At 40.7% G+C, this 20523-nt stretch overlaps 1 protein-coding gene across 1 annotated transcript; it reads right to left on the reverse strand.

Annotated features, from left to right (window-relative positions):
• Positions 1 to 361: 361 nt before the first annotated feature.
• On the reverse strand, positions 362 to 1252 carry LOC125309837 (olfactory receptor 142-like). The gene has a single exon (XM_048266961.1). It carries the CDS (start codon positions 1250 to 1252, stop codon positions 362 to 364), a length of 891 nt encoding a protein of 296 aa, XP_048122918.1.
• Between the last annotated feature and the right edge of the window lie 19271 nt (positions 1253 to 20523).

The following is a 20523-nucleotide window of genomic DNA, read 5'->3' on the forward strand; positions in this document are numbered from 1 at the left end:
TTATTAGCCCTGGTTGCATTTATGAATGTATAATAGAATTGATGGTGATTGTGTCATAGAAATGGTTTGTTACATTGGGAGAGCTACAGAAGTGCACAGAAAATTTTACATGAATGAACACTGTTCCCAATATATTACCGTAGTCTATCGCCCAGAGAAAACTATTAAGCAGTTGAAAAACACAATTTTGAAGTATGTGTTATGTCTTAAACATTTGCTGACATCCATGTCCATGTTGGATTGCACATGTGTCATGTTGTTGGACTGGATGGCCTATTATGCCAAAACAAATCACACTTTTGCATGCATATTACTTACATATTTTAACAAACATTTTTAAATGACAAAATGGAAAACATGACTATCGCTTACTTAATGGTGACAACTTCCTCTTTTGAAAAAACTGCACAATGTACAATTTGAGCGAACTAGAACCATACAGTAGAGGGTCAAATAGTGGTTGCAAGATTACGACATACACAGACAAAAATACTGCTACACCAAATGGTGTCTGGGTTCCTCTTGTGCGAGCTTGGATCATTTCAAAACAAGCACCAACAAAATAGTTTATAATTGTCAACAAATGTGGTATACATGTTTGAAGGGCTTTCTTTCGACACTCCTTGGATGCATGTATGCAAATGTTTAGAATTTGAGCATATGAAAACAAAATCACAAGGAGCTGAGGGAACATATACACACACAGTGTAAGAAGCCCAACAATGTTATTTACAAACGTGCTAGTGCAGGAAAGCTTAACTAGATCAAAATTTACACAGTAGGTTTTATGAATTATATTACTGCAAAAAGACAGCCGGATAGTCAGTACTAAATAAAGTGGAATAGTACACAAAGGAAAGATCCAACTGAATGCAATGAGAATTTTGACCTTCCTTGGAGACATTTTGTCATGATACTGTAATGGGGTGCATATGGCAATATACCGGTCATATCCCATTATAGCCAGCGTTGTCAGTTCAACAATACCCCAAGTGTGTATACAAAATATCTGAATTAAACAGTTGACCAAAGAGATTGTATATGACTTTGTAGCAAGCTTAGTCATTATATGTGGCAATAAAGATGTGCTTCCGTATATTCCATTACATGATAAATTGCAAATGAAAATGTACATAGGTTTATGTAGGGCTCGTTCTTTGTAAATAACAACAATTACAAGTGTATTCAAAGCAATGGTTAAAATGTATGGTAGAAGGAAAGCAGTTAAGTATAAATTATTCTGATGTTCCATTTTTTCATATGTCTTGAGTATGAAAGTTGTTGCTGAAGATATGTTGTCCATGGTACTCTGCAAAATTGCAGTTTGACAGAAATGTGAACTTTGATGCACTCAGCAAAATAATTTGTAACATTCTACAACAACCCTGTCCCTCTACTCAAATATTAATATCCGTCAATACAAACTTCAAAGCCTTTGAGTTCTAGAAAATTAAAAATATAGAAAATACATTTCAAATAACAGTAAATATAATACTTACCTAATCTGATGTATGTATGTTTAGTGTATCTCACTAAACAGAAGACAACACTCTTTGGGTGAAGTAGAAACAGAGCTCTTATATGTTCAAAACTGGGAGGTAATTCTTCAGTCTGTGGGGGGTGTGAAATCCTTGAGAGAACCAATCACAACTGTTATCCTTCCTCCAACCCCTGGTGTCCAGCTCCGTTACCATCTGCCCCAAGACCCTGTTGGTGCCCCACCTACCGTCTATGCAAGACCTGTACCAAGGCAGCTTTTCCCAAAGCCAGCAGCTGCCCCACCTCCTGTTGTCTCTGCCCATTTCCCTCCGCTTCCATCTTTCCCTGCTCCAGTTGTTTTCACCCTCCCTCAGAGCCCAGCCACAGTCACTGATTTTTCCCCTTTACCTGCTCCCTCAGTGCATCTCAGACCTCCTGCTATCCCACATCAGCCCTCACCTGGCCCACAGAAACCCACCCAAGGCCAGGTTTAATAAACGAACAGTGGAGGCGAATTCATGCCGGAAATGTGGACAGTTCCGGCAAAGGCAACTGGCCAGACAGTTTAAGGCAGGGGTCTCAAACTCCCGGCCCGCGACCTATGTCAAAATAATAATGTAATCCGGCCCTTGAGGGTATTTTTAATTGCGACAAACAACAATACTGATTCAAATTGACGATAGATCCAAGTACGACAAATCTCATTTGTACTCTCCTCCACTAGGCTATTTGCTAGACATTCAGAGCTTGATTCAAACCCAAAATCGCTGCACCAAGTTTTCAGGAAATACTTGTATTACACGCAAGAAAAATGAAGACGTGCATTTGTTCGTAATGACGCGGAAGCGATGCAGGCCATAGTTTTGCACAAACTGAAGCAGAAATAGGCCTACACTAGCCTGGCCATTTGCCATCCACTTGGTACGCTTCGCTTCCACAAGGGTCTGGGATCTCTGCTACTGACGAACGCTTGCAAGCTAGAGGCGTGGACTCGTGTAGAAGTTTGAAACGATTGGATCTGATTTCACCCAATCGCTAAAGTTTAGCCGTGACATATGTTATGCGCCAGCTCGATCGTGAAGTAAGCTACGCTACGACGCTCACCGGAAATTGTGTGCCTGATACAACCCAGAGTGATAGAGAAAACAGCAACAACCATTCCCCGACCGATGGCGGCTTTGCGAGACAAATCTAAGAGTCAGTGGAAAAATAGGAAATAGCAGATTAATATTTGACAGTAAGGTTGAAGATAATATATCATCACAGTTGTCAAAGCCAGATGTCAACATTGAAAACACGCCGTATGCTGTAATATCGAGGCTACTGCGCGATACAGAAGTTTTACAGTGATGGAAAGAAAATGAGACAGTAAAGGTAGTGGAGTTGTAAGGAGTCCTAATGTTTCTATACTGATCAAACTCCTGATCATGTGAACTGTTGATTAATTACCCTACCACATGATGGTATTACCTCATGGTGGGCCCATTGTCACATATTGCTGCTACAACAACTTTTGATTATATCTCTAACCTTTGCCTTTTTCACAGGAGAAACTAACTAGGAAGCAGGAAATGTAATTAATGTGTACATTGTCATGTTTTGATTGATTCACTCTCACTACAACAATGGTCTCAAGTCTCATCAAAGTACTCTCAAATCAGCTGACCTCCAACCATGTGATCCATATCAATGTAACCAACTACAAACTAAGTAGCCTATTTAAGTGAAGTTTACAGAGCATTCTAGGAGCCATTCTGTAGTCTGTAGAATCTCCCGCACCACTAAGGTGTGTAGTCATCATCCTCTGAGCTGGTATGTTCATTCTCTGATTGCTTCATATGGTTTCCTAAATGTTCCTTTAACCTGTTTTCGTAACTTTCACATTATTCATTTAGATGTACCTTCTATAATGTATTGGATGAATAGCTTGTATCTGACAAATAAATTGTGATGTTCTGACCAAGATAGCCTTTCTATTGTACTTGTAGTCCAGAGTAGCAGTTTAGGTAACGTTACTAGCATAATGGACGGTTGGGATTAGTTATCGCCAGAGAAACTAAATCACCTGGGAGCTGGCATGTTATTATGAAATGACCAAGCATTACACAGCGGTGGGCAGTTTGTCAGCGATGGTCCTAGATTGGTCGCGAAAACCTAGCACAGCCTGACCCCTGTAGCATAGGAATTTGCTTGACTGTCTAACACGCTGATGAGTATAGCAGTCTGGATCAGCATGTAACCTCTGACCACTTCCAGACCAATACGTGTTATGTTTAGGAACCGCCCGAATTAATCGGCAGATGGAGGAGACCTATAGTATATATTCCTAAGCTTGAGCGCGTGTCATAAGAAAACGAGTTAGGCATTCTCATTAACAATATGAATTGTGGGCGTATCAACCCACTAAGGATAACATTGTTACAATGAACCGAAACTTTTCTAATATTGAGCGGAGTCAGATTTATTAGGTTTAACAGGGGTTTATAATCAATTGATATATTTCCAACAGAGCGCGGACAGCTTCACGATTTCCTCCGACCACTCCCAGTTCCCTCATTGGTCCTGACAAGTGACGTCTTACAGAGTGAACATGTGCGTAATGTGTCTTGGGGTTACAACTTCAGTGTCAGAGCCAAGAAGACAGAAGGAGAGCTACAAGCTAGCCTGTTTTGGAAGACCCTCCCCCACATTTATCATCCCACCATAAAATAACCTGTCGTGGCAGTTGCACCATGTTAATGCTATACCTAATGTACCTTTATTGTAATGTTAATTCCATGTAAGAGTAATTTTATATTCATACATCAGATTACGATCACCTATGGCAACCATTCAAAGACAACAATTGCATGCCAAGCCGACATAGCTGGAATTGTGGAAAATGTTGCAAAGTGGAAGTTTGCTACAGCTGCCAATCTCATTTCACACAATAAAGAGGTAATGGAGCATTTACAACACAGTGTAATGGATATAGTGGAGACAGACTGTGTGGCTCTCTGCAAACCACTTCATGCTGTGGAGGGCAAGTGGTCCTGACCTGCAAAACCTTTCATTTGAAGAGTTGCATGATGACCTGAAGCAGCTGTCCCCTTTCCTTTTTTGCATTTGATCAAAAATCGCAAAAGACTCCATTCCTCACATTTGTGCAGCAGCCTCAATAGCCATGCGGGGTAGAGAACCACGGTTATCTGCCCTTGCGTACTACGTCAACTGTGTGCTACTGTACGGTGGAGCAAAAAAGGCAGCTTTTCAGCGTCTTGCCAAAATGGGCATATGCACAACACACATCCATGCTGTCGGAAAACAGAAAGACCCAGTATTGCATGCGCCCGGTGTTTACTTTGAAACAGGACCTGGAATCATACTTCAAAAACCAAAAGACAGATGAATGAGAAGGGAGTCTTCAAAGGAGCCTGGAAGACCTTTCCCTATCAGGTGAGACTGTGTAGCCCAGTCTTTATCTAAACCTTATAGGTATACATCTGTTATTTTTATGGAATAGCAATTTTAACTTGTGTTCTTTTATTTTCCATAAAGACGTGTCCACTAGCAAATCCGCCAAGGAGGGCGATTCCCTGGACGTCTTCACGTTTAGCACTTTGACTGACGAAGAGATGGCTGATTTGGGTGTTGCTCCATTGTCTGCCCCAGTACTTCCAACCAGTCCTACACCCCAAACATATTCCATAATATTTGACAACCTGGACTTTTACATTTAGACACATCAGCAGTCCATCACTCAAACAAACAAGTCGATACACTGGGTCCACCACATGTGTGTCATTAAAGGAGAATTTCGGTGTGATTTTGACCTAAAGTGTGTTGAAACATGATACCAAGTGTGAACGTATGTCTCATAGCTCACCTCGGCTTGTCCCCTGCACTCAGAAATCTGGTGCTAGTTAGCCAATGCTACCAGCAGTTTTTCGTTGCGCTGCCTCGGGCATCGGCCTAGCCATGCAAATAAATCACTGTTTTACACCATTTACGAGGCTCAAAGTAGCTCCATACTTCATTGGTAGACACATACGTTCACACTCGGTATCATGTTTCAACACACTTTAGGTTAATATCACAGCGGAATTCCCCTTTAACAGAGTCAATTCACTCCACATGGACAATGTGAAACCAAAAAATGCTTTGATCAACTATTATCTCGGCCAATCACTTCCTGGACCAGACACGCAAGCTTGTATGCTGCGGGAATTTGTTGTGTTGGGAAGCCGTATCCTGACGACATATCTGGATCCATTCAAGACCCTCTCAAGCGTGGTTGCAGTTCTCTGAAGAAATGGCCCACCGCTCGACACCTGTATGTCCCTGGTTCTTTCACTATGAAAAGGAATATATAATTGTCTAACTTCTAATTTTAAATTGAAAATGATTTGCAGGCTAGATTGCGTCAAGTTCTTGTTTTACACACCAACACATGTTTTCTTTATTTTACTCTAGCCATAGTACCCACTTGGACTTCTGTTTAAGGATGAGACTCACACAGCTGACCTGGTGGATGTGCTCCAGCATCTTCAACGGGAGTAAATACCAAGCGAGATCTATAATTTTTTTCTAATTTCTCTAAGCATCTCCAAGCAAGAGAAGCATACAGTGTGAAGCATACAGTGTTTAGGTATGTGCCAAGATGCCCTGATGGAATTCTCAAGGTTTTGGTTGGGGGTGACAGACTAACAGAGGGCAATTGCCGGAATGCCGGGTTGGCTTTTCAGAAGGGGAGACTGAGGAGGAACGTTTGGAGGGCCTCGTGTTCAAATACGAAGACTGGCACGCCATCCGTAATCTGTTTGAGGTTTGTAAGCTTCTAATTAACTACAAGCTCCTTAGATTCCACACATTTGTGTACATAAAACCATAAAACACACTTTCCTTTTTAGAGAGGAAACAGTGTTGGTTTATCCTTTTGGTCAAAGATTATGTTTTACACACATTACAGATATATCATCAGATATTCTTTTAAGGAGGCATCTGCAAAAGACCACAGCACACTTCTCTCCAACATGAATCGGTTGAGGTACAATAGTAAAAAAAGAGCTACATTTGTGTGTCTTCAGATTGTTTTTCTGTTCGTTCATTCATGCTTATTTTTGTTATGCTTAACTGTCTCTCTTTACATGTTTCTCAAGGAGTCTATCCTTTACGATGATCTTCGCCAGAGGTGGGAGTAAGTCACACATGTGCAAGTCACAAGCAAGTCTCAAGTCTTAACCTTCAAGTCTCAAGCAAGTCCAAGTCATTTTTTGTGACAGTCAAGCAAGTCAAGTCAAGTCATAGCCAAATCATTGAAATTCATGATGATTTACCCATGTTTTCATTTTAAAATAAGCTACAATAGGCTAGTTATGAACTGCTGGAGTTTTATTTGTAACAAACAAATAGACATTGCATTCATTCAAGCCACATAGGCTACATCTGAACGGTTTATAGAATAAGATGAAATGTATACAAATAAAAATAAATGTATTTCAAGTAGACCTATTATAAAACAGCCTATTATTGTTTCAATATGCCTCAAATATTAGGTAGCCTAAGCTACGTCAAATCATGAAAATATATTCAAACAGTTCAAGTTACACCTGTCCTGACCTGTCACATCTCCAGGGAACCAATAATGTTGAAAAAGTGAACTAATCAACCAATCAAACGCTGCTGCCGACGTCACTGCCAAACTTTGACAAGCGCGACAGCGCAATGGGTTTTAGGAGGGTTTAGGACCGTCAATGCTATATGATATTATACATAAGCCTAACATGTGAAATAAGCTACTTTTCTATGCTGATTGCTGGCAGTTAGCTAGGCCTACTTACTGTTGTTAGCCTACTACTAGGCTGTAACGTATGGAACAGGGACGTGTTTAAGAGGGAGGGAGAAAGAGAGCGCTTACTTTAGGTTACATTGGCAACATTTTCGCTATATATCAAGATTAAACTGAGAAGAAAGAAAAGAAAATGTTTCACTTTGCCATTTCACACATTTTAACCTAATATGGCGTTAACTAAAAAGCATAATAGATTCAAAGCCAACTCTTAACATGCCGTGGTGGTGGTTATGTCGCTATTTTGCACACTTGCAGACTGCTGTTCATTTCTCCTTTGACATTTCTCCTTTGACCTTGAGCCTTCCATATTTGCAAGTTAGCCTACCTCAGTCTGTCTCATTTGATCTGCCACTTGCTGTTGGTCTGTCGCGTCGCGTCACTTGGTACAATGACAGGTTCGCTCGCATGACGCATGCAACAGCACCTAAGCAGATTTTCTAAAATCGTAAAGTTAACTCCTTAATATCTATGAAAAAAAAAAAAAGTCAAGTCATTTGTCTCAAGTCTAAGTCAAGTCTCAAGTCATGAATAGCAAGTCAAAGTCAAGTCGAGTCTTTTATACATGTTGATCAGGCAAGTCTCAAGTCTTAAAAAATGTGACTTGAGTCTGACTCGAGTCCCCCATGTCTGATCTTCGCCAACCATGAAGGTGGCGTGGATGTATGAACTGTGTGTGTGTGTGTGTCAAAGAAAGCATAGCCACCATGAATTGGGCTGCTTTCCGCCTGGTGCCGTAAGGGGAAAGTAACTACTTGTACATGTTACAGTGCAGGAGACTGTATGCTGTAAGGATGTGGAGTTACTAGCGGTCAGTCTACGACCATACTACATGCCGAGGGAGTTCTCGCACGCCATTGTTGTTTGTGTCTACGTTCCGCCTCAAGCCCTCCCGGACACAGCATGTGACGTCATTCACTCTACAGTCGCTAGGCTCCAAACTCAGCACAGTGATGCCTTCTTTGCGATCTCTGGTGACTTCAACCACATTACACTGGATTCCACCCTCACAAACTTTTACCAGTTTGTTGACTGCCCAACTAGGAAAAACAGGACAATAGACCTCATGTATGCAAACGTGAGGGATGCTTACAGTGCCACCCCCCTTCCCCCACTGGGGAAGTCGGACCATAACCTCATTCATCTTCAGCCAATGTACAAGCCAAAAGTTCAGAGGCTACCAGTTGCCACGTGCACCTTCAGGAGGTGGACACCGGAAGCGGATGAGGCTTTGAGAGACTGCTTTGAGTCCACTGACTGGAGTGTGCTACTGAATGGAGAGGACTTAGAGGAGGTCACACATTGCACTACTGACTGTCTGAACTTCTGTATGGACATTGTTGTTCCCACGGTTCCGGCGGCGTCAAGTGTGGCAGCCTACTTAGAGTGTTTTTATTCTATCCTATGGATACGGACATATTACAACGCTCCAGCGACAGCAAGCTTGTGTACACAAGGAACCAGCTGATCGCACTATGACAGAATGCTGGCTGTGTTCGCGACAACATTCCAGAGGAACTATGGTGCTTTCGGGGTTGCAGAGCAGGAGTAAAAGTGAAGACGAGGCGTCGGGAGAAGAAGTGGAGATACAAGCCCTCAGCTCCATCGATTGTGATGGGAAACGCGAACTCACTGGCTAACAAGACTGATGAACTGGATGCCCTGGTAAGAAACCAGAAGTTGTACAGGGAATGTAGTTTGTTATGCTTTTCAAATTCAAGCTGAAGGAAGCTAAGGAGGATTACAGAAAGAATGTGGAACAGAAGCTGCAGGAAAACAACTTGAAGGAGACATGGGACTGCATGAAGGTTATCACTGGCCTGAAGAAGAACAGCAGCTCTGTGGAGGGGGACCTGGACAGGGCGAACCAGTTGAACCACTTCTACAACAGGTTTGACTGCCCACCATCCCCCAGCCCCCACCCCCACACCCCCTCAATACCAGCACAACACTCACCTCCATCATCACAGGCTATCGTACCCCCACCATCACTGGATTTTGCACCCCTCCCCCACATGGCGATCACGAACAATGAGGTCCAACACTGTGGAAGACATCATGCCCCTGTCCCTAAGAAGCCACACCCTAGTGAGCTTAATGACTACAGACCTGTCGCTCTTACATCACATGTGATGAAGACAATGGAGCGATTAGTCTTAGGTATGCTCAGATCCCAGGTACGCCATGCACTAGACCCGTTACAGTTTGCATACCAGGAGAAAGTGGGCGTGGACGATGCCATCACTTATCTTCTACACAGGACATATTCCCACCTGGACAAGGGGAAAAGTGCGGTGAGAATTATGTTCTTTGATTTCTCAAGTGCTTTTAACACTATCCAGCCCCTTTAGATTGGGAGACAAGCTCTTGCAGATGGGTGTGGATGCTCACCTGGTAACCTGGATTACAGATTACCTGACCGAGCGACCACAGTCCGTCAGACTGAAGAACTGTCTCTCTGACACTGTGATCTGCAGCACCGGAGCGCCACAGGGAACTGTGCTCTCTCCAGTCCTGTTCACCCTGTACACATCTGACTTCTGCTACAACACCGAGTCATGCCACATGCAGAAGTTTTCTGATGATACTGCAATTGTGGGGTGTATCAGGAACGAGCAGGAGTAGGAGTACAGGAGCCTGGTGGAGGACTTTGTGCAGTGGTGCAAACTCAATCACCTTCAAGTTAACACTTCAAAGACCAAGGAGATGGTGGTGGATTTCCGCAGGTCTAAGCCCGCTCTGCTACCAGTCTCCATTGATGGGGTCAATGTGTAGGTGGTAAGCACCTACAAGTATCTGGGTCTCCACCTGGACAATAAACTGGACTGGTCAGCCAACACTGATGCACTCTACAAGAAAGGACAGAGCAGGCTGTAGTTCCTGAGGAGGCTGCGGTCCTTCAATGTGTGCAGCAAGCTTCTCAGGATGTTCTACCAGTCTGTTGTGGCCAGCGCCCTCTTCTATGCAGTTGTATGCTGGGGAGAAAGCACAAAGAAGAAGGATGCTGGGCGACTTGACAGGCTGGTAAGGAAGGCTGGCTCTGCATCCCTTCAATATCTGACAAAAGGACCATGAACAAACTGATCAACATCTTGGACAATGAATGTCATCCACTCTACAGCACTATTAAAAAGCAAAAGAGCTTGATCAGCTCACTGCCATGCACAACTGAAAGGCTGAGGAAGTCATTTGTCCCCAGGGCCATTGAACTGTTCAATGCCTCACTAAAGAGAAGAGGAGAGATAGACTTCTCTGCTTAGTCTGTCTGCCTCTTCACCCTCTCCATGTTTGAGTACTGACTGCCCACTACTGCTTTACTACTGTTTTACGAATGTCCACAGCCTAATGTTTTCACTACTGTTTTACTGCTACACTGTTTTTCATGCTATATTAGCACACATGATCAATGGCTGCGGTCAGGCTTCTGCTACAATACTGAATGAATGAATGGCAATAACCCTATTACCTCAACCTGTTCTTGCACTGACATAGTTTTTTATATTACCTTGTCTACATTATACTTTACTCTCCTATTTGTCCATATTATTTATGCTGGTCTCTAGACCTTATTTTTGCACTGTTGGACTAATGTTGGACTACTTTTTGCACCTTCACCATGACACTCACTTTCTTGAGCACCTTGCCATGCACACATAACTAAAGGACTATGGTTGGACTACTTTTTGCACCTTCACCATGACACTCACTCCCTTTAGCACCTTACCAGTCCCGGCCCTGTCACTACAAGCGTCTTATGCTTGATCACCCACAAGCACATTGGACTTTTTAAATTTAATTTATATAGTATATTTAGTATTTAGTTTTGTTATTTTTCTTATCTTCTACTGTCTTTATTGTACAGTGGAGTTTAGTTATATGTTTATACTTATACTTATGTTTACCATTTCTGCTGTAAGTGCATGTTGTGTGTGATGTCTGTATGCTACTGAGACCCTTGAATTTCCCCTTGGGGATCAATAAAGTATATATCTATCTATCTATCTATCTAAAGGCTTTTTAATTAATTCCTTCTCCTCTTTTTATGTCTGACTGAGTGCCTGGGACCTGCTTTGTTGTGTAACCTAATGTTCAGGATTTAGAATATGAAGGATATTCAATTGGCTATATTCCAGACTAACTTTGAGCTCAGAGGATCAGGCTATATTATTCATTAATTTGGGCTATTTGTTAATATTGTAAACTGTTGGTCTATGCATGTCAATAAATTAAATTATACAGTATATTTTGAAGGACTTGTTCCGATGCTTCATGTGGATCATAGTGGGCACTGAGGATGCAGTGATTGCATTGCTATAGTTTTTCATGCAGGGGTGCCATTGTGGGGTTGGGGGTTATAAACTAAGCAAATCCATGGTTCTATCATTGTTGGCAAAATGATAATGACAGTATTTCACCCCCTCTCTATGGTTCAGTCTTGTGCATGCGCGGTTCTACGGGGTGGCAAAGGGTGGCAGCTGCCACCCCTGGGACACAGTCTTGCCACCCCATTTATAAATCAGATAATATTTTTGTTAAGTATATTTTATGTTCATACATGTGGGTCTGTGAACTGTGAGAAGGTGTGAAACCCGCACCAAACTCCTCCATCACCATCAGCGCAGTGACCCCCGCGAAATTTCACCATTGGCAGCAGGTTGCACAGTGCATGCAACTAGGTGTCAACTGAACTGTCTGTACAACGAAGTGGTAAGTTTGACCACCAAGTCGAAAAAGTCATAATCAGACCCATAGTCAGTTACCCGGCAACAACCTCACTGTTACTCTACGTTATTTACATCCCCAAGTCTCATCGAATTTTTCGATGATGGTCAGGGCATGCTCGTGCGTAGCTTAACGTTAGTCTATTTGTGTGTGTCGCTAGTTTATAACCTTTGATTGTAAATAGCCTACCGCTGTAGATGTCAACCCGTTAATGCACGTGAAATATCAACATGGGTTCTCAAAATTGTCATGCATCCACTTTCCCAGCATCTATGACTATCCAATTTTGGTCGACATGCCAAATCAAACTAGGATATCTAATCGGTGTCAAGCTGGTGATAGGGGCTGCATTTTTCTTTTTCCTTTCTTTTCACAGTAGCCTATGGTGTAAATCAATCTAGTAAAAGTACAGTTACATGACTGATATTCTACTCAGTCACAATAAGTAAAAGTACTATTTTCAAACAAACCCTACTCAGAGTAGGCTACTAGACTAGACGTTTGATGATGTCAAAGCACATTACATGAAGCTTAGTGCATGAGATGTAATTGCTTAGATTCCAGTTAAATCTTCCAGTTTCATTGGGTGGTAGATGGGTGGTAGATTTCAATCATTTGATGGTAGATCAACCAACAAGCTGAGGCCAGCACAGGAGTTTGTGCCCTCAAGAAATTAACATGTTGCTTGTTCACTCGTGTTTGAGGTTGTTTCTAATAGGAGATTTATAAAAGTACTTTAAAACAGTAACTATGCATGTACTTCATTATCCACCACTTTGTGAGTGAGTGAGTAGCCTAGATTGTGAATGGCAAAACATAATTTGGCACTAAGATCAGGGACTGAAAACAGAATGATTTTCATTTAGGTTCGTTCTGAGCAAAAACATTATTTGATGTCATAATATTATAATACCTATATAATATTAGGTCTTAAAAATGCTTGATAGCCTAACTTAAGGTACAGAAAATGTCCTTGCTTTAAGCCTTGCAATAGCCTAACCTATGTATGGGGCTACCAACTGCATGACAGGCCTAAATATTTGCCTATCTTATTTCACAAATTGTTTCAGTAATTTAGACTACATACTTGGAAAAGACAGTTAGATAGTGTTGGATATTAATTCCTTTAATTGTAGTGGGGGTTGAAGTAAAAACCTTCCAAAGAATTTAATAATTGAATTACATACCCATACCCAGGACTTAGTTACTGTCCACCAGTGTGTGTGTTTGCATGTTTATTAGTGAGGTGGTAGATTAATAATTACATTCTTGTTATGTACATTTTAAATTGTTGTATTATAATAAATCCAAATAGAAGGTACTTACTTGACTGAGTCTTTACAAGGATACAAGGATACAAGGAAGTTTATTGTCACATGCATATAGTTACTGGAAGTAAGAAATGCAGTGAAATTATGTCTGGTGTCAGCCTATTTGTGCATTTATGGGGGGGGGGGGTAAAAAGTGCAGTAGAAGGGGTTTAGTAGATTAAGTGGCAAGGGCTGCATAAGAAAGGTGGGGGAGGATTGGGATTGGCACCAACAAGGAGCACCCAAGAGCAACAGGGGCAAGGAAAACCTGCCTTACCAAGGGGAAGAAACCTTCTTGGTGTGTGTGTTGGGGGATGCAGATCCAGGGCTCAAATGTGTGTTTGGGCTAACCCAACTGCCAGGGTCTTGGGGTGTGTGTGTTGGGGGATGACAGGGGAGATGGGATAGTTTGCTGTGTATGTGTGGGGAGAGGGCAGTGTGCAAAATGTGTGTTTGTGTGTTGGAGAAGCTGGTCTTACTCATGAGACAATGTGCTGTGTGTGTTGGGGGGGAGGTGTGTGTTGGAGAAGGCTATGCAAGAAAGGCATAGAAAGGCTATGCAATCAAGGACATGGGTAGATAGATGGGGAGGAGAAATCAAAAATAATAAATGGAGGAGAAATCAAAAATAATAAATAAAACGTTCTATGGAGATGTGCAAAAGTTGGAGAAAGTCAGATGTGTGTGTGTGTTTTGATGTGTGATGAAATAAGAAAATAAATAAAAGGTCTGTAGCATAGGGAGAGGGATGTAAAAGTGCTAAAAGTCATGTAGGTGTGTGTGTGTGGGGGGGGGGGTCATGAGTGCTGAGGAGTGAATGAGTGCAAAGTCAGTATAGTGTGAGTTCAGAGTTGGGAAATGTTTGAGAGTGCTGAGGAGTGAATGTGTGCAAAGTCAGTATAGTGTGAGTTCAGAGTTCGGATGGCCTGGGGATAAAAACTTCTCCTGAGTCTCTCAGTTCTGGCTTTGTGACTACATAGGCATCTTCTTGATTTCAGCGGTAGGATTAATCCATTGTTAGGATGAGAAGAGTCCTTCAGAATCTTTTGGGCTCTTAGGAGTACTCTTCTGGAATAGATATCTTGTAGAGCAGGGAGTTGAGTTCTTATAGCATGCGTTCAGCTGGCGCACTACTCTCTGCAGAGTACTACAATCTCTAACTGTGGAGTTCCCATATCAGGTGATGATGCTACCAGTTAGAACACTCTCAACCGCTGAAGTGTAGAAGGCCTTCATGATGGATGTAGAAATTTTGAATTTCCTTAGCTGTGAAGGAAGTAGAGTCGTTGTCTGGACTTCTTCAGAACATATTGAGTGTTAACAGTCCATGTTAAGTCTTCAGTAATGTGGACACCAAGGTATTTAAAACTTGTGACTCTCTCTACAGGTTGCCCGCTGATCATTAGTGGGGTGTAACTGTAGTTCTGCTGCTGCCTTCTGTAATCCACTACCATTTCCTTGGTTTTATTGATATTCAGTGTCAAGCTGTTAGATTGACACCACTGTGCCACCTCATCAACCTGATCCAAGTAGAACTGTTCATTGTTGTTACTAATCAGGCCCAAGATCACTGTGTCATCTGCAAACTTGATAATGGAGGTATGACTACTGTTGGCTTTGCAGTCATGTGTGTAGATGTTGTACAGCAGTGGATTCAAAACACAGCCTTGGGGAGCACCAGTGCTGATGGTTAATGAGTCAGATGTCAGACCCCCCACTCTAACCACTTGTGAACGGTTGGTGAGGAAGTCAAATATCCAGTGACACAGGGTGGTGTTCAGTCCTAAGGCCATCTTTGTGACCAAGGTGAGAGGTACTATCGTGTTGAATGCTGAACTAAAGTCAATGAACAGCATCCTCACATAATTCCCATTCCCCTCCTCCAAGTGAGTTAAGGTGGTGTGCATGAGGTTTGAGATGGCATCCTCTGTAGACCTGTTGGCTCTGTAAGCAAATTGGAGGGGGTCGAAGGAGGCAGGGAGGGATGAGCAGATAATGTTTTTCACAAGCTTCTCAAAACACTTCATCACTGTAGACGTCAGGGCTACTGGGCGGTAGTCATTCAGACATGATGGACTTTTGTTTTTCGGTACTGGAACAATAACAGACTGCTTGAGGATATAAATATAAATATATAACAGATATGTACATAACATACAGCTATGTGCAGTGTGAAAACAGTGTCATTGTAGTGCAGAAACAACATTATAAGAGTAGTAAGAATAAGTCTATGTGCAGGATAAATAGTATGAAGATCAGTAGAATAACTGTGTATAAATGTAATTACAGTAGGCCTATGTACATTTGTAAATAAATAGAAAACTATGGGTGAGAGGGATAAATTGAATTTTATTTAATCGTAAAAGTAAATTGCATTCAATTAAATTGCAATTAAAAATCTTTCCAGTAGGCTTTAATGTCACGCAAAAAGTACAACCAAAGCTGAACTCTTACATCACAGATAAGTGGCAATCTGAATGGGATTAAAATGTACCAACAACAAGCAAGGAATGTGAATTTTGGCACGTTTTCATGATCCACGGGGTCGTTATGGGCCACACAAAATATGGTGTTGCTAAAATTACTCCTATTGTGGCTATTAGAGACATGGAGTATCCAGCTACATTCAATGAGTTAAGTAAAATACATTTACACACACACAAAAAACATCACTAATGTTGTGGACATTCCTTTATTCTGAGATGCATCAATAGGCTCTCAAAACAATCCCAAACAGACATAAGGTCTTTATAGAGCAAATCCATATAGATTATTTGTCAAATAAACCAGTAAAACAGAATTAGGGGATGGAATATGTAACATTCACACTCATAGCTCATATTTTTTAAATAAATCAGTGAAAAAGTATCCTGACAAACAAGCAGCATTTTAATGCCTTAGACATATTTCATAATTTCAATTTTTTCTCTACTGTAGGTTACCTGATAGCCCAGTTTGAGAGGTGCAAGATGCGTGACATTATTTATTTTTGCAGCCAATCACTGCTGTTGTTTTATTTTATTGATTTGATTTTAGTCATAGAAGCCAAATTCGAAGGCAGGCCACAGGTAAAATCCAACAAACCGCATTCAACCCGCAAGCCAATAGTTGAATAGCCCTCTCCTAGAGCTTTTGAGATATTGCCACTGCTCCAACACTGAAAGGCACTGTTACAATGTCTGGATCAAGCCAGGTTCAGCATAGCGTATGCCATTGTCTGCTCATGTTGGTGACCGGACCAGGGCAAGCACACTCTCGCAGTTCCCGCCGGAAATGCAGTCTAGTTATATATAATTATTGTTCTCATCATCATCATCATCATCATCATCAAATCAAATCATCATCTTCAACCAAAATGAAAGACATTTATTAAGTTTACAGCATAAAACACATTCATTCTAATTGGGGTAATTTTTGACCCCACTCATGGAAGAGTGTAGGTACTGGTAGGTCATGTATCTAAGGGTTAATTAATAAATAGGCTACAGTGAATTATTAGTGCAAACCCATCCTCAAACAATGTTGAGTATTACCGAATGTTGTGTGTGAACGAATGAGACTGATCAATGATCAGTTTAGACCCAATTCAAAAAGGTGGAAACAAGACTTTATTAAACATGCGTAACATACAGTAGAACAAATAACAATGCACAACAGGCATACATAATTTAGCCTATATAAATTATACAATGGCTAATAATATTTTTAATGTCAAACACTACTGCTATAAAGTTTGCAAAAGGCCCACCACTACTTTCTTGGGGAATGTCTGTTAGCCAAACTATGTAACTAAGTAGATGTTGAAAAATAAACCATTTATAATATTTATTTTGTATTGTAGTGTCATTAAAAAACAATAATAAAAAAATCTTGTCTGGTTAAGTACATTTGTAGCAGAGACGACCCATCTGGTAATTTTATAACTTGATTTTTGTCATTGCAAAGTAGAAAGCAAAATTCCCCTAACATTACATTCCCACAATACAATTTTTCTATCTATCTTCTATTTCTATCTATCTACTCCTGACTGGTAGTATAATTCGGGGCAACAGTACTAGCCTTTATTTCCTTGTCCTTAGCAGGCACTAGGCAGGCTAATGAAATTGCTTCATCTGACTGTTCCGTTTTAATTGGTGGTCCATACTTTTTAAGAGCGTAAAAAACAGCTCTATTGAGAAAAGAATCTGAAAGCATGCTATATCAGCTTTTGCTGAAGACTTTAGTGAAGCTATAATTCAGCTCAATTGAGAAAAGAATCTTAAAGCATGCTATATCAGCTTTTGCTGAAGACTATAGTGAAGCTATAATTCAGCTCCATTGAGAAAAGAATCTTAAAGCATGCTATATCTAACCTGACTCTCGCCAGATGAATTTCGTTCTGCTTAGCTCCGCCTAGCTTCACTCACATCCATCTGGGACCTCTTCCATTTAGAGTGATTTCTGCAACCGATTTTATGGTACAGCCAATCAGGACGCAGAGTGGGAGTTTCATAGATATGACATGGCGTAGAAGCGACTGTGAGACTGTTATCAGCGTCACGGGTTGGCTTCGATGTGAGTGGTTGAAGTAGCACGTCAATAGATGACGGACAAGTGGCATATTCAATCATATGCAAGCATTTTTTGATTAGGCCCAGCCTTCTAAAGCAACACTCCAATGGATTGGTCCCAGATGGATGAGTGGAGCTAGGCGGAACGAAATTCATCTGGCGAGAGTCAGTTTATGCTATATTAGCTTTTGCTGAAGACTATGAAGCTATAATTCTGATGGACAACAATTACTGAGCTAGTTTACAGCTATAGAAATCTGATTCAAAGCCAGATTAGGCTAATGTCAATTCAGGTTGCTGATTACACACACACACAGACACACACACTCACACACACACACACACTCACACACACACACACACACACACACACACACACACACAAATAAATATAGATTTCACCTGTGGGATACAATGATATTGTATGATGCAGTTTGTTTTAAGATTCCATGTTGAATTGTGTTTGAAGATGGGTTGCAATATAACAGATTGGGAACTTGCCAACTATTTCAACTTAATAAACCTATTTAGAAATCATTTGGATAGTTAAATGATCTGTTTGAAAATGGTGACTTTCCTCACTCCCCCTAACTCCCCTAAACTCCTGGCAAACCAACCTTGCAACATTGGTATTGCCGTCCCGGTAAGAGAAATGAGAAACAAGAAACTCATTTTAAATGGTGTTTCTTACCTTGTAACATCCACATTGTTCAGTCAAACTTATGCTAAACTTTTTCCACAGTTTGAAATAGCATAATGCACAACTTCTCCAGTAGAGGGGGCAATATAGCTAATCCTGCCAAGTTTCCCTTTAAACTGTAAAATATGTTGCCATATAATGTTTAAAAATCTTACTCCATGTGGCCCTTTTTGAGCACCAGCACCTCCAAAGGTCTCTGCATAGCCTTGCTAAAGGAAACTGCAAGGACATTTCAAGTAAACTTATCATGAATGTCAGCATGTTTTACAAGATCAGGAGATAAGTTTACATAATACACAAGTAACCTACCAGTCTTCAGACACAATATATTTAAAGAACATTGAATCAAAGTACAAAAACCAAAACATATTTACATTTAAGACAAATTATAGGTCCTTCTCACTGTCAAAATGTCTACAATGGGGTTGCAAGCATTACTCTACTGACAGAAGTACTTTGAATAAAAAACAGAGAAGTGACAATTGATTTCCATTGCTGGCAGAATATGGGGCTTTGCAATTTATTGATATGAGAGATTGATTACTGATGCATTGGTGCTTACATGATTTTTCAAATGACAACACTGTTCATCATGACACTGGCGATAACTTCCTCCTTTGAAGAATATGTACTTTAAGTGCACTAGAACCATAGATCACAGGATTTAACAGCGGTGACAAAATAAAAAAATAAAGAGACATAAATACTGCCATCCCATATGGAATCTGGGTTGCCTTCACGACTTGAATCAGCTCAAAAAAAATGCCAAAAAATAGTTTAAAACAGTCAACAAATGTGGTATGCACGTTTGAAGTGCTTTCTTTTGACACTCTTTGGATGCATGTAAACAGATCCTCAGAATCTGAGCATATGAAAACAAAATGACAAAGAACTGTGGGAACATATACACACCCATGAGAAGGATTCCAACAATGTTATTTACAGAGGTATCATTGCAGGAAAGTTTAATAAGATCAAAATTTGTGCAATGAGTTTTGTGAATGGCACTGCCACAAAAGGTCAGGCAAATTGTAAGTGATAAATATATCGCAAAGGAACCGAAAGGAAAAAGCCAAGCCACTGCAATGAAAATTTTAACTTTTCTTGGAGACATTTTGGAATGATAGTGTAAGGGGGTACATATTGCTGCATATCTGTCATATCCCATTATAGCAAGTGTCATCAGTTCAACAATAGCACAAGTGTGCAAACAAAATATCTGAATTAAACAGTTGACCAAAGAGATTGTGTGTGACTGTGTAGAAAGTTTAGTCATAATATGTGGCAATAGAGATGTGCTGCCGTATATTCCATTAAATGCTAAATTACAAATGAAAATGTACATAGGTTCATGTAGGGTTCTTTTCTTATACACTATTGCAAGTAAGCAAGTATTTAAGACAATAGTTACAATGTATATTAGAAGAAAAATTGTGAAATACAAATATTTATGTTGGTTCATTGCTTCATAATTAGTAAGTGCGATGGATGTAAAAGATTTATTCTCCATCATTCCCTGCAATTAAGTAATGACATCCATTAGTGATAATTGTATAAGAGTTCTGTAAAACACCATTGTACAAGTCACATTGGTCATTTAATTTCAGCTTAAAATATCAGTACCTATTTTAAATTACCTTACCAACAGCAATCCTTTGTAGTATTCCATGAGAATTTACATTAACAGGTGTATATAGCACTATACTTCAGTTGTCTGTATCTGTCAAAGCAGTGCTCTGACCAGAGGGTAACAGCATTTGGTGAAAGCTAGGGAGGCCTATTTGTACTTGCCAAACTGGGAGGCAGTGGCGCAAAAAGTTGTTATGCGCAATATGCACCATGGGGGCGCCAAAGCGATGGTGAAAAAATGTAAATGCAATGACAGTTGATCAACTAGAACGTCTAAAGAACCAGAACTTGAGTGTAGTTTTTTGC

The sequence above is a fragment of the Alosa alosa genome, chromosome 16 (genome assembly GCF_017589495.1).
Source record: "Alosa alosa isolate M-15738 ecotype Scorff River chromosome 16, AALO_Geno_1.1, whole genome shotgun sequence".
NCBI lineage: Eukaryota > Metazoa > Chordata > Actinopteri > Clupeiformes > Clupeidae > Alosa > Alosa alosa.